The following is a 16,080-nucleotide window of genomic DNA, read 5'->3' on the forward strand; positions in this document are numbered from 1 at the left end:
TCAAGCATGTATGCAAGTGTGACAGCATGGGCCGCGTGCTTCCAATTGTAGCAGACTACAGGTGAAGGACAAAAACGTTTGCTGACTTGAACTACAGTCCAGCCACTTCGGACAAAAATTCCAGTGGATATAAAATGTGGACCCAAACACAGTCCATTCCTGCCCTGAGCCCCCCCGCAAGTAATATTTGCTTTAGATAACAGAAGACATCATCTTCCAAAAATGAAAAAGATCTGTATCTCCAAGTAGTTTGTGTGCAGTGAATACAAGAGTGGCCAAAGTAATAAAAATGCTGAACAATTCAAAATTCAAAGCCTTATAAAATTAAGGATTTAACATATTTAAACTAGAATTTACCATTACATTAAAAACCGTATTGCTGAAATGAATTCACTTGACCCTTACTCTAATACCTTCTGTACAAATCTTGGAAGCAATAAAGTTAACAGCTACTTTAGTGATAAGTCTGGGAATTTGTACAAGCATTGAAGACTTACCTATTCTGATCAATTAGGTGGAAGGGTGATTTATTATGAATTAATTGTGAACACAGAGCGCTAAAGGGTACTAAGCATATAAAGATGATTTTTATCTTGCGGTTTCTGTAAACAAGACAGAAGTACACAAGTACTCCTGTAAAGTTTAGGCTGCATGTCCTATTAAAGAAGCAGTATTTCATAAGAGCTATTAAAAAAAGATCTTCTAAGGTGTGGAGAGAGAGCTGCATGTTTAAAATATGAGCACCTCAACACACCCAAAAGGTGTGTACACTTGAAATCATTACCTCATGCCCTGCATCACACTGTCATCCACATGTAAATGATGCAGCACACAGCACATAATAGCTTGCGTAAACTGTCATTACTAGCTTTTAACTCCATGAGAGGAGGAGGCATGGAGAAAGTACAAGATCTCTATATGCTTCCCAATAGAGATTTCTCTGTAAAGTGTGTAGAAGCTGGAAGCTAAATACTGTTCCATTATCCATTCCTGTTACAGAAAGTAATACTATTTCTCCTATAAAAGACAACAAAAACAAAGCAGCCTTTCATTTTAGCACATATAAGGAACATTTACCTTGACCACTGCTTTCCAAATGCAACCAGATAAACAGAACTGGTGTATGCTGCAGAAATTTTTTTCAGCCTCTCGGAAGACAAGCAGTTCATATATAAAGACACTTTGGTTTTCCCTTCCTGTAAAGTTTAGAGAAAAAAAAGGAAATAAATATAAAAGCTTTAACTACAAAAAGCCTGGGGTTCTCTTAAGCATTCAAATGCAGGGTGTACTAATATCATATATTATAAGGATCTTTGGGAAATACATACCATCTGCAAAGCCAAGAATTTTAAAGAATAAGTTCAGTCTCTGAAGTTATATTATCAAAAACACCTTTAAACATCCCCCCTTCACAAGTCTTTTCTTAGATACTTGAAAATACTTCGTTTTACTACGCACCTCACTTGGCTAGGAAGACTTTTTTCCTGCATTTATATAAGGACAAACAAATGCTTTACCAGCTCCAATAAATACTCTTAAGTCAATCTAGTACTCCCTCTGTTGGCAATGCAAATAATGTACAGTCATTTCACCTACAGGTCCCTCTGAAGACAATTAAAAGAAGGGAAAAAAAGTGTTAGAACAATTAATTAGCAAAATTATAACACTTGTAAGCTTTCAGAAGTGGGCAATTCTTCAGATTATGAAAATTGAATGGTATGGCAAGGTTCTATTTAAGTAGCTAAAAAGATTTAAACAGGTTCTTGATTATGAAAACCTGAACCCAATAGTTGTGACCCTTCCTAAAATATTTAACTTTATTCATCCTCATTTTAATCAGCTTGTTTTTCTAATTATCTTCAGCAGCTAATTTTCAAAAATCAGCAGTTTCATGGTTTAGGACTCAAATTAAAAAATCTTTATATAAAAGCGCATTTATTAAACCTCTGTACACAACAATGAACATGTATGTACAGCAAGTTTACATGAAGGATGATGTTACAAAAGATACAGTGGTAATTAAAACTGACCCACATAAATAATTTATAAAAATATCTGAAATGGTGAAGATAATGCCGGTAAATCCCTGATTATTTTCATCCAATTGCCAGGATTTTGATGTGGGAAATCTTAATGTTAGACCTTTTTAAAAACATTCTGAATATATTAAACTTATCTACAGGATAATTAGCAAAAGGTATAAAGTACAGATTATTGTACAAAGGACAGATATTAAAAAAATCAACAATTCACCTGAAACTCAAGAACAATATAAACCTTAGCCAAAGTAATGAACAACAAACCACAAACTCCTCTTTTTAGAGTTTCATGTATTGGCAAGTAAATTGCTCTTAATAAATCAACAGTCCTGTTATTCCTTAGTGGAAGGACACAATTTGGGAAAATTCTTCTATATTTTCCGGCCGTATTGGTAGTCCTGGTCAATACGGAAGCCCTGCACTGACTTCAGTCCCAAGGAAGAATGGGGCAGAGCTGTATTTGTCAAGACTTTCTCCTTCCCACAAAAGGATGAGGAAGGCTATCCGAGTCTGTAAAATTGGAGAAGGAGAGAGAAGGAAGCAGGGATTTGGACATAACGAAACAAAGGAAGACCAATTAAGATGAAGTCTTTTTCTTTTGCTGGTTTCTTGGGGAATTTTTTAACACGCTTCTTATTCGTAGATAAACACCTGTTGATTCTGCCATATTTTCAAATTCAAATGGTGTTATGCCTGCAGCAAACTTGCTCATATCAGGAACAAGACTGGAGTTTTTTGCAGATGATTCAATGCTTGTGACCACTTTATTACCACTTGTATTTTCTCCATCATTAACGTCACGACTGGGAGCAGGCAGGGTGTTATCCAGCAAGCCTTCAGAATCTGTATTATCAGGATTTTCCTTTAAGTTAAGTAAACTATCTCCTGCATTAAGACTAGTTATAGAATGTTCATTTTCTGGTATCTGTTCACTGATGTTGGAAAACCTAGTTTCCACTGTAATCACCTTATCAGATGATCTTACTTCTGCAACAAGATCTACTTCGTTCCTAGATGGTGATGATGTAACAGAATTTCCAGTTAAAGGTGTATCAACAGGAATATCAGAGTCACTGTTTGTGCTTTCTGCCTGCTCTAGTGCTGCCCAGATTAATCGCTGCTGTTCCTCTAGCTCTTCCAAGGTCAGAGTATCCTCATCCATGATTGAGTCCACTATTTTTGGCTGAGGAATATCACCGGAAGGATTCAACGGTGCAGTAGTCCTAGGAAGAGGAGGGCGGGTGGGTGTTGAAGGTTGAGTTGGTGTAAGATTTAGTGGAGGTGTTCCTCGTGGTAAAGGAGGAGGAGTTGGCATCGATGGACGTCCGGGTGGCAGCGGAGGTTGGAACTGAAAACTGTTATGAGTTTGAGATCTTTGTGACACTTCCAGATCTAGAAACATTGCAAGACATCTGTTAGAATCTGAAATCTGACTAGGACAAGATTCAAAGTGCCAATGCTCTGATAACTAGCAGACTTATGTTTTCTCATGCTTGGTTTTCAGCTGAGATAGAACAAACTTTCTGAAGGTTTTAATATCCACTGAAACTATGTTTTTGGGGATTTTAACTCTGCTAGCCATTCAAGGGGAAAAAAAAAGCTACAATGCTCTTGAGTGTACCGAGAACAAACTTATTCCACACTGAGACACACTGAAGGATTTCCTCACAGGAAATGCAAAACGAAAGCCAGAAGTTTCTCCAGCTATTCTAACATTTAAACAACACTCTAAGTCCTCCTGTGAGTTTGACTCATTTTTAAGAAGTTGTGAGCTTGTAACTTCCTACATTATTTCACCCAAATATTTAAGGATTTGAAGGTCTTTGTAATAGAAGTTTCTTCAGGATACACCTGAAGTAAAGAGATTGGAATTTGTAACCTAACATTCCAATCGCTCTGAGCATACTTGAAATCTCCTGCTTGGTATTGGAAGATATGACAATAACAGCAACCGAGAATGCTTATTGTAGAGAGGCCCAAATGCAACTATAGTAGGACACTGCTAGCATATGTTAGCAGTTACATTAATTACCACCATAACGAATACTAACACATTGGTTTCTCTTTATGAACACTGACATTTCAATTCAGAGCAAGTTATTTTGAAAATAAAAATTGAAACTAGGGAAAAAAATTGCAGAATAACTATACCAGAATCTAGGTCCATGTCAGCTGTTGGTACCTCCAAATTGTCTTCTTTTGGTCGTTTTGAATGATGAGAGCTTGACTGAGATGCAGCCCTTTTATTGCTAGATTTTGGACTTGGCTGAAGAGAAATTATCCAGGAAAACAGAAGAAATTAATATTAAATTGTACAAGGTAACATTTCCAGCTATAAGAACATATTTAAAGCAATTTCATAACTATACAATCATTTGGTGATCCAGTGTGTAAACTAGACATTGAAGTTTGAGAGATTTAATGCAACTGAACAGAACTGTAGTCTTGTTCAGGTTTAAGTGGCAAAAGACAAGACTGTCTGCATTCCTAACACAGGATTACGACCAAGTTTCCACCTGGACACCTAGATCTTATGAGACCATCACAACGCAAGTATTGCACATCCCTTCCTGGCAGGCTAAGAATTTACTGTTTAATTCCATATAGCATTACACTTTGGGACTGAGAGCAGAGCATACATCTTCCATCCTTAACTGGAAGTATTCTGCAGTAGATAACACTAGGCTAGAGTCACATTAGAGAAGACCTGAGAATGATACAGGACAGGACTACCATATGTTTTCTCAAGTCACTATAATAACATTACTGTAAATCATGACTATGGCAAGTAAGCTTTTCACTTATTTGGGAAGTCTGGAACTAAGACAGTTTTTAGGATGTAAAAGTTTATAGTAACCTTTTTCACAACTGTTTAGCAAATATTGCACAATTGGGATCTGCTTATATTAATTGAAATAATGGAATTTGTTCTAAACATGAAGCTCCTTTTTCTTAGAACAGATAAAGCCAAGCATCAGCATTTCACATCTGGTAGTGTCAGTAAGAAATTCTATGCCCTTGTGCAAAAAAGAAGATATAAACAAGAGATCATCACTGACTACACTAACTTCAAGACAACTTTTTTTTTTTTTTTGCAAATAACAATGAGATATATTCACCGCATGAAAATTAGAAAGGTAGTTAGCAAAAACATCCTTCTGTTGAGATGGCTGCATGGGGATGGAACCAAATATCTGCCATTCCTACAGGAAAAAAAAAAAAAAGAGAAATAACATTGCATATGGTTGGCTAATAACACAACAGTAAAACTTAAGAGAAACACTGAGAGATTAACAAGCCAAGATGAATTCAAGTTCTTATCAAAAGCCGCATTTATCAGAGTAAATAGATCTTTAGTAGGAACTTCTGGAAGACCGAAGTACTCTCACCTGTGAACACAAACAACTGATGCAATGCACTATGACTGGGTAGTAGGAATAATAATTAAAAAAAAAAAAAATCATCACCTTTACAAAATGTCTTGTTAACCATTTCATAGCAAATACTCTTCAACATTTGTAACACAACTACAAACCTCCCCTTGAAATAACTGTTCAGATGAAAAAGGCTTACTTTGAAAAACTGTTCATTTTTAGTGAAAACTGAAAAAAACTTGAGGACAGAACTTTGGTTAAGAATACTGAATGAAAAAACATATTTGGAGGCCACTAAACAGGCAAATGTAAAGCTGCAAAAGAGAATGTACAAGTGCTTCTTTTTAATGCACATGCATTAACATCAGTGATGAAGTTCGCTACCAACAGCAGGTTAAAATGCTTTTGAAAATAAAAGTTCAGCAGCAGCAGCCACAGGAGATTCCTTGTGCGCTCAGTGCTTAAGAGGGCACCCACTATGTGGGTCTTCGGATACGACCCGTTTTGTTTAGCTGTTACAAAGCTTCCCAGAGATTGTGCACTGGTCTGATGTAGTTTTCTATAGTTGAAATTATATTTATGATAACACCCATGGTAGTTTTCATATTCCAAGAACATTCAGAAAATTTAGATGTATGGAAGGAACAGGCGTGTGTGTGTGTGTGAAGTTTTGTGTCAAAAAAAAAAAAAAAAAAAAGGAACTACCCTTCTAGGCTCCTGTTGGTCTCATAATGGAAATAATCACCACAGAAGCACTGTCAGACCTTACTCACAACAGCTGTGACAGATACCAGATAGATTACCTCAACAGCTCCCAACCCCAAACCACGTGCTTAAAAATAAGAGCTTGTTGAAAGAAAATTGTCATATGCAGAATACAAAACATTAAACTTGGCTAAAAGCAATTAATGTTACTCAGCATGTTGTTTAGAAGGCAGAGGACAGCCACTTACATCTGGGATGCCACTTGGAGTGGATATATTAAAGCCTGGATAGTTTATCAACTTAGAGACATCGTAAGTGATGTGTTTTGGTTGACGAGATCCTTCATCTTCTGTTCCACCATCATCTGTAACAAAATATAATTATTCTTGATGCTAATTAAGAACATTACTGAAAAAATCCACCGGATTTAAGAACAGGGTTTTGGTTTTTGGAATGTAAGTATTGATAGAAGGCTTTGTAATCCAAAGGCAATAACAGTGACCAAATCTATCAGATACAAGCATGAAGCTTCCCCAGAAACCTAACTGGGTATTCACAATAATAGCACTCTTTATGTACCATTACTAGCCTCAGAATTTGGCATCAGGACGGTTCTCCGAGACGCAGCATAAATGTCGGTCATTAGCAAAAAGCTGGTAAATTAACTGATAAGTTGGGTTTCAAGAAATGTATTCTTTGCTTGCTGGTGGTCTTCTTACTCTTTATTATATAAGAGTAAGTTATTGAACTTCAGAAAGTATTATGGTTCCTTTCACAAAACATAAGAGGAGCTTATTAAAAAAAGAAAGAGGAAATTTGACAATAGGCTATTTGCAAGTCTTGCACAGTTTCACAGAAACTCCATGTTCTAATATCAAGGGTTGATTAGAGTGAAATCACACTGACAGAGTCTTCATCTATGCAATCAAATCATTATAGAAGTTGTTTCATTGTCACATCATAGCTAGATGAAAGAGGCGTATTTTTACATGACTTTAGAAAAGAAAACTTGATTTACAACTTTCTCACTCTCCCATGAAGAACATGAAGGTTTACAAACTAGGTACTTTACTGTCTCCTGAATAGGGTGCAGCCAGTAAATAGCCTGCATACTGAAAACTGCATGCCTGCAGCACATTCCTTACCTTTTCCGTCATAAAGCGCAAGTCCTGAGTGTTCCATTTCAGCCTCCTTGAGCCAACCTGGAGGATAACCCAGCTGACGCATGCGATATATAAATGGAGGAAGACTCTTATCTGTAACACCAAGTGCATCTTGAAGTTCCCCACTAAGTAAAGAAAACAAAGAGAAAACAAAAAGTCGTCCAGTAAAATCCATAATTGAGCTTTGACAAAAGAAAGTTATGAACATTTTGTTGAATTTTAAACTATCAAGTTAAAATAACTTAGTTTTAGCTCAAACTATGTTGTCTGTCAATTCCAGATATAACAATTTTAGGGCAAAATCAGCTCTGATGTTAAAAGTAACTTTTAACACTTTCATTACTCCATACAAGTGTACGTATGCTTAAACATTTTATAAGAATTAATTCCACGCTGAGAACAACTTACTCGACTTGTTACTTCTGATTCATGGCCTTAACTGTAGCTATCACAACAGGAAGGATGGAACTTAATGCAACACTAAATTTAGTGTTGATGATTTCTTTGGAAACTGCTACAACCATATTATGATTTTTTAAAACATTTTGAATAGAGAGAAAAAGAGAGGAAGGAACACTCCAAGCTCAAAATTTTCAGAACCTTGCATGCATTTTTAGTTTATTAGGAACATAATATATCTCCAATTTGAGTAGCCAAAGAGTAAAATTTGTCTCCCTACATTAGGGAGGCAAGTGCCATGGGAAAGGGTAGGACTATTAAGCTAGCAATGAGTTGTCATTTGAAAAATATCTGTGCAATTTATTAAACAAAATTTTATTTAGCAAACAAATTCAAATATAGTTAAGAGTAGCGTATGGACTTATAGATCTCTGGAAAGTAACATCTGGCACTCCAAAGGTAGAACAGGTATTCCAGAAAAGCAGTGCAACAGCTAATGGAAGGAAAAGAGATACCTAATTACTCCTGGTTTAAATTTTCCAAACCTCTCTTCTACTTCTTCTGCGTGATAACGCTGCTGAAAATTCTGATTGCTTGCTTCACCACAAGCTTCCATAAACTCCTTTCTCTTCTCACTTATACGAGCTGCATTTCGTGGCTTAAAGACAATACAATTGGGAAGTTTAGATTTGGACAATTTACAATTTATGCACTCCGTCACCCAACATAAAAATGGTAATCCTTGCCCTCAGCATGCTTAATTGTTTATCACATGGCCGTGTGATACAACTACAGTTGTAATGAAAACTACATAGCAAAAAACCAAGAGTATTTGTATTGGATCTAGCAGAGCTCTAAAACAGGAAGAAATACTGTTCAAACTGAATGTCCCTCCATAAATTAAAGGAGAGATTCAAAACATTATGCTACAGAATTAATTTATGTTCTGATTTAGTATGTTAGAATTTGTAAGTATGAACAGTATAATCTCATCACAGAGATGAATAATCATTTGTACATCCTGACCCCAATGCATCTACTTTTTTTTTTTTTTTAAATGGTGCAGTTACACTGAAACATTTCTTGGAGAGCAGCAGTCTTTTGAATACTGATGTAGACTTTACCTTTGGACAGTCTTTCATTTGATGATCTTCAGAACCACAATTGAAACAATGCGGTTTTGGCCTGCTTAAAAAATGCACAAGAAATTAAGCCCGAAAATAATTTTGCAATGTTAAATGCACTTAATTATTTTAAATCTTGTCAGATTTTTAGTTTTAGATTTAGAAAGAAAAAAAATGTAAGCATTGCTTGCTGATTTCATATGCTGTCTTCTGCTTCTCTTAAATTGACTGCTTAATATCAATAGAGTAACAGAATATTATTTCACAGTCCTAAGGAGAACACAAGAAATGAGAAAAACACAGGCACAGCATTGGGGTGGGGTGGGGAAATACATGACAGCATGTGGAGAGGAAAGAAAGAGGAGAACTAAAATTACAGTAGAAAAGTAGTACTGCCAGGCAGAAATGGAACTTTTATATCCCGTATAATAGAGATCTATTACTTTAAGAGGGAATAGAACAGCCATAGAATAATTCAGGCTGGATCTTAGGAGATCTCTAACCCAGTCCGTTAATCAAAGCTGGGTCAGCTTTGAGATCAGACCAGGTTGCTCAGGGCTTTATCCAGTTGGGTCTTGAAAAATCTCTCAGGATGGAGACTGCATAACCTCTCTAGGCAACCTGATCCAATAGTTTACTGTCCTAAAGGTGGAAAAGCTTTTCCTTATATCACACTGCAGATAGAAGAGCATTCACTGAAGGATTTCTGCTTCCAATTAAATATGTAAACACCTGCTTAGATAGTGCCAATAAATGAAAACAAAACCTACATACTAAAGCTTATGCTATGTCCAGAGGAAGGAAAGCGAAGATGTTAAAACAGTACTTTTAACTCTGGAGTACAGATAAGGAACCCCTCAATTTAATATGCCTGTAGTACATTAATACCTCTATTTCTCTTTTTATGCTTGTACCATCAGAGGTCTGATCCTTTTTACAATACTGAGAATCAGCTACCAATAGAAACAAGTAGGAGAGAATGACTACTTCTTTGTAAAGTCCTGGTCCATAGTTTGAACAAGTTATGCATTGTAAAATTGTGCACTGAAAACCTTGAATGGAACTGCATCTGGCTTCAAGCTTAATTTTCCTTGTAAATTCATACCATGGCAGCAAACATTTTCAACATCATAGAGGGGGAAATCCCAATCTTTCACAAGATTTTAGAGAAAGATTTCTTTTCTGAACATTCATTTTTACCAAATTGAGATGGGAACCAGAAGTGGAGACAAAAGGGTGACACAAGGATGAGTGTCTAGGGTAAACCCCACACACGCACACACTCCAACCTCTTGAAGCCTCTAATTAGGTAAAGTGAAGCGCGTCTTCTGCTTCATCTTTACCTAGTATTCAAACAGAAACCTTTTGCGGTGATCCAAGTATTTTATCACCATCCCGTATCATGAGCACAACCCTTCAATCTGCTTTCCATTCAAATGGTAGTATTTCTAATCAAACCAGAGTTTAACTCGGCATGCCTCTTCATCTTTGAAATTCCCACTAAAAGCTTGCCTGGTCTTCATTGCATCTGGAATCAGTGACTTCAGATGCTATGAAGACCACATAAGCTGTCAGCTGGAAACTCAATTCGCTTTACTTCTTACCTCCCATAAAAGCTATACGATCAACTCTAAGATCAGTCTGTCTTAAAAGCCTATAAAGTAAGTCAGACATGGGTTGTTCTACAAAACAGGAAGAATGATAGTACACCAGTGCAAGGACGACAAAGCAATCACTAAAAAGGCAAGCAACAGAAGAACTAAGCATAAACTTCAGAAAGTTTTTACACATTGATTTTAGGTCCTTCCTAAAGCAAGTCAGTAAACAAGAGAGACCCACTGACTGCAAAGCTCAGCACTGGTTAACTTAATTTAAACTCATTGCTCAAGTATGTTCAAGGGTTTAGTATACTGGGGAATAATCACAGTGTACATCTGAACTTTTCAGCTCAAAACTTTATATTTAAGAATAATACAAACCTTTTTGGTTTTACTTGTATTTCTTGTCCATCTAGGGAGAGAATCTGGCTGAAAACTTGCTGATATCTTTAGATTTCAATAAGGAACTGCTACTGGATGAAGCAAAATTTCAATCTTGTTTAAAATATCAGTGAAAGCCTAATAGTGCTTTGAATAGAATACTGACTCTTCTGGATTAAGTTACAGATGGGTCCTTGATATGACGTCTATAGTATAAACTATAAAACTATATCTAGTATAAACTATTTGCCAAGACAGGCTTACGTTGTTTCCTCCTACCCAATTTCTATCCAATAACCAATTTTGTTCTTTATCAGCACTTGCTAAAACTACAAACCTCTTGTTTATAGGCAGAAGTTTCAAGCTAGTAATTCTGATATGCTTCACAGCAATCTTATTAATAACATATTTTGGTAAGAGTTTCAAAAATATAACCCACCTCTCAAGCAGGTGGAGACAGGTCATATCGTACTACTTGTGTTTGCTTTTGGACTGCAACGTGTCAGCTGCTCTGCCCATTTGTCTAAAAATGTATGAGAAGACAAGAGGGCCGCAAGCGAACCGGCATGGTAAAAACTAAGAGGTTCAGTAGAGTTCAGAAGCACAGTAGTTTCCAGAATCTAACAGTTGCTTTTAAAAAGAAAAGCAGATGCCAGATACTAGTAGAACTGACGTGTTAATTGAGTGCAGTATTTCGGTCATTTAGAAGCACGGTGCCCGATACATCATTTCACTCAGAAGTAAGTGCTATTTTAGGCTTAATGTCATCTGTGGGAGCTCTAAAGAAAGATGCAGTAAGTACATCTAAAGAATAGTATCAAAGCTAAGCTGGCAGACCTGAAAGTTTAGCCACACTTAACTTTGCATTTTAGATGCCTAACAGGGGAATTTCTCCTACTTCCTTCATCTGGAGGTTGGGAGATAGTACAGTATCATTTGGAGAACAGGATTAACTTAATGCACTATAACAGAGACAGCTTTCCAAATGTTCCAAAATTACAGCACAGTGCATACACAGTCAAAGGCAGGCACAAGAAAACCCAGGTTAGCCGGCTTATAAATTTGCAATTTTCATTCAGATACAAGTAATTTTTTAACACTAGGAAATGACCGTTATTACAAGCTTGGTAACTAGATATTGCAGAAATGAACTGTGAAACTGATTCTTGTCCTGACTCTTTCTGGGGCAGAAGCAATACTGGAAAACTGGGGAGATGACATTACTCGAGAAGAATGGAGAAATTTCTTGCCCAATTTCTTTTTGTCATGGAGGACTACAGAACTAAAAAACACTTTTTCCAACATTTCCCTCAATCCCACCTTTCAAATACTGGCTTTAATAAACAGCAAAGAACCAACTTTAAAATGGATGCAAGTTAAGAGCATTCCATAATTAAATTTTATTAAAAAACTTTCCCTCTGGCTCCCACATTTGGAAAAAATCACCTTAGAGCACATTTGAGTTTGCCAAGCCCTTTTCTTTTCCCAAATAGCAGATTTTATAGAGGGAGAACGCTTATTCGTATCTGGAATGAGCTGTCATTCCAAACCTGATTGCACACTGGCCCAGGAAATTCCTAAAGCCACAAGATGTATTTATGGGGATAAGGCATTCACTCTTCCCAAGCATAAATCTTCTAAAAATCAGCAAGCCAATCATATCAAAATAATTCTATGTTTTGAGCAAAAAAGCCATTAATTACTCATTAAAACTTTTCATCTGTAACAACTGATAAGGTTTCGATAGAAATGTACAATCTACTGAACAGAATTTGAGTTCAATTTACCGACTGGCATTCTTGGGATTTGACAAACGGAAAAAAACCCTTGTTTTAGTAAACAGGATACTTAGGTATTTCCCATCCTTCTGTCAGCTGTGGATTCTCATTTAATATAGGCTGTCCCAGTTTATCGAGACAAAAATTGGTAAAATACAGAACACTTCCTACAACCTGTAGAAAAAAAGTCAGAAAATTGTCAGAAATGTGTCAGTATTTAGGTTAGATTGGTAGCATTTCTATAAATTTACACTGCTTGAAATAATTCCAGGTTTTTTTCCCCCGCTCTGTAAGAATTTACAAATACTACACGCCCACACCTGTACAAGTAAGTATTTTTTCCACTGATGTAGCCAAAACATGCTGAACTTAACTGCTGTTACACTGATAAATGAAATTTAACAAGATCTTATTTTAATGGCAGTGTATATTGAATATTTAGAATGAAGAGTCGGACCTACCATTGAAGAGTATATAGCCAAAAACTTACACTAAAAGCTTCTTTAATTTTTTTAACAGAATTCGAGCTTGCTGTTTTACAGTCCTCTTCCAAAAGAACACTGGAGGGCTGACATGAAAAGTAAAAATGCAAATAATTAATTTAAAATAACAGTAGAAAGAAAAGCTCCTAAATTCCTAAAGTATGTAAAAGGCACAGAACATGGAATACAGCTTCTATTCTTTCATGAAACATTAGTTAAACAGTAGGATGGAGATGTCTACGTTAGTCATAAAGCTTTCCACAGTCCAAAGTATGACACAGCTCATTGATGAGAAATATGCTACATAAGAACATCTTTATTCTTATCTCAAAATATAAGACAAAGATGGAGAGAGATGTGCCATTTCACCCTTTTATTCAAAGTGAATGCTAAAAAGTGAATGTTAAGTAAAACTCAAAATTCTAAACTAAGAGAAGAAAGTGGAAATTTCCAGATTCTATTGTTCATCTATGCTTTTACACGTACTCAAAAGTTGGGCCAAATACAATCAGAAGAGGATACGTTAAGTTTGTACCTTAAGCTCTTTTCTCGATTATTTAAACCAACTTATTACTTTGCTTTTACACAAATTTCATTAGGAACAGTTTTAAAGAAGCATTTTCATAGGCAGAAAGGGTATTTTCTTTGTCCTGCTACTCTATTATTAGAACAAATAGTTATACAACATTTGTTTAATAGTTACTTGATTTGCAATTAAACAGGAAAAAACATCTAGAATTCAACTATTTAGCAGTATAGTATTTCAATATTCCCACTACAAAGATGCAAGAGAAGGAACACCTAGTAACAATTTGAGTTTTAAAGTACCTGTGGCTTAACATTGAAGTGTGTTTTTTCTTGTTCACCTCTCTTCTGCTCTTCATATTTCTGAACTAAATTAAAAACAAAATCTTCAATTTCTTGATGATACTGCCTGTAATGGAGTGAAGAAGTATACAGAGATGAAGACACGAGCAAGATTGAAACATATGCCAGATATCTTTTTTTTAAACATTTACCATCTACTACTTCTTAACAACTTAGAAAAGGGGCAGTCAACTTTTCTCCTGTCCTCCTCCCAACCCCCAACAACATGAATGCAATCTATTATAGTGCCCTTATATTAGTGTGGCAAAAAATCAACTCAGCGGCAGGGAAAATTTAATTTACTATATTTACCTACAACACTCATGAAACTCAAACTGCTATTCAGACTCACTCCAAGTTCCTGGAATTCACACTTCCTTTCACGATAAAAACAGACATTGCTAATGAAAGCAACAGACCTCCTGTCATATTGCTCATTATCCTTTCTCCGCTTCAAGCTTAACAAGTTTATGTTATTGAATAAAACACATATCCGTCCTTTGGGCAAACACTAACATATCCAAACAAACAAAAAAGAAGTCCCATTTCCTGTCAGGATTGCTTTTCTCGGGGAGTACTTACTTAGAAATTACATTGTTCATAAATAAAATCTGTAACAGAGGTCCATCAAATTTGGAGTTGTCCACTGAAATTCCACTAAAAGAATAGAACAGAGACACAGACAATGGTTACTGTGTTAGCTTTACTGTAACCATTCTCTATCCGTTTTATCACAGCAAAGACTCTGTAGTCCACAGAGAGAGGAAGGTTTGGCCAATAGAAGTTCTGTTCTTTTAAGAATTTCCTATTCACTTAAGCAGAAATCATCCTCTTCTAAGCAAAGCAGGTTGCCTGGTATGAGGTAGAAAGAAAACAAAACAGAACACCACACTACAGAAGTTTTCTTCTATCTGCAGTAAACTCTTATAAGATCTTATAAATAAGATCTCTTATTTATTCAACCATTTTAACGTACTTGTTCTCACTACTGAACTTTACAAAAAACTGTTTTCCTAAAGGCCACATAAGCTTCATAAACAGATAGATACACACAAATAAATAAAGTTACAGCAATACAAACTAAGTTCTTGATACTCAAATCTAAAAGACTTTTCAAGAACAATAATGGCATTTTAGAAGTCCAACATCTGAACAGAGATGGGGACACAGAAACAAGCTCAGCTAGCTATTCTCTCAGACAAACTCTATTTCAAACATATACAGGTCACACAAAGTGTTTTAAGTCAGCATTAACATACCTAGGACGAGTCAGAATATTCAGCTTCCTTTTAAGTTCTTGATGTTAATTTATTGTTAAGGAACATTACTTTCTTCAGAAGACACAGACCCACACCTTAATTAATCAAAGGATCAAAACAAACAAGAAAACACCTAACAAGAATTCCACAGAATAGCGAATAGGGTTTCAGACCACCCTTTTCACTGCACAGAGGATTATTTACAAATCCACGTGTTGCTGAAGAAATACAATAAAATGCAAAAAAAACCCCCAAACCCCAGATGAAAAAGAGGACTAGCTGTGACAATCCAAATAGCATAATTCATTATGTGCACTATGGTTGAATTGTCAGATTTATAGTATTTTATTTTAAAAATACCTACAATCATCACAAAAAAAGTCAACAGTAAAACACACATACTTGTAAACAGAAGATAAACTATAAAAAACATTTCAGATTCCACTCTGCTGCAGTATCAAACCCGAAAACCCTAAAACCCTTTAGGGAACCAGTCACAATTTAACAGTTTAAAATTATTTCTAGCTATATTAAAAATCGATTTTCAAAGTGAATGCACAGCTGTTTCTTTTCCCTAGAAAGACAAAAAGGAGGAGTTCAGCGTCAAATGTTTCAACAGTCATCCCAGCACTCAAAAACTCAATACCTCCTTTGCCAGCTGAAGCGAAGCTGGCACGGACCTGGGCATTCTGTGGATAGAAGTTTTCACAGAAAACTTCCTCTTAAGTGACGGAAGCACAAGCCAGGAAAAACCCAGCCACCACAGAGACGCGGGCTCGCCGCGGCCCGAAGAGGGGAGCCGCGGGGGGAGGCTGCCCCCTCCCCGCCATGCTCAGTTCTCATGGTCCTTCAGAACGCGCCAGGGCCCCGGCTGCCAGGCAGAGACCGATAGGGCCTTCCCCGACAAAGAC

At 36.3% G+C, this 16,080-nt stretch overlaps 1 protein-coding gene across 1 annotated transcript; it reads right to left on the reverse strand.

Moving 5' to 3' along the window:
• Positions 1-1,916: 1,916 nt before the first annotated feature.
• On the reverse strand, positions 1,917-15,207 carry ZCCHC8 (zinc finger, CCHC domain containing 8). The gene is made up of 13 exons (XM_009574824.1): positions 15,170-15,207; positions 14,493-14,567; positions 13,872-13,977; positions 13,052-13,129; positions 12,632-12,735; positions 10,784-10,849; positions 8,805-8,865; positions 8,196-8,338; positions 7,264-7,406; positions 6,367-6,482; positions 5,159-5,242; positions 4,191-4,305; positions 1,917-3,431 (listed from the first exon to the last, which is right to left on the reverse strand). Exons 2-13 carry the CDS (start codon positions 14,510-14,512, stop codon positions 2,617-2,619), a joined length of 1,851 nt encoding a protein of 616 aa, XP_009573119.1. The 5' UTR covers positions 14,513-14,567; positions 15,170-15,207; the 3' UTR covers positions 1,917-2,616.
• Between the last annotated feature and the right edge of the window lie 873 nt (positions 15,208-16,080).

The sequence above is a fragment of the Fulmarus glacialis genome, unplaced genomic scaffold (assembly GCF_000690835.1).
Source record: "Fulmarus glacialis isolate BGI_N327 unplaced genomic scaffold, ASM69083v1 scaffold26633, whole genome shotgun sequence".
NCBI lineage: Eukaryota > Metazoa > Chordata > Aves > Procellariiformes > Procellariidae > Fulmarus > Fulmarus glacialis.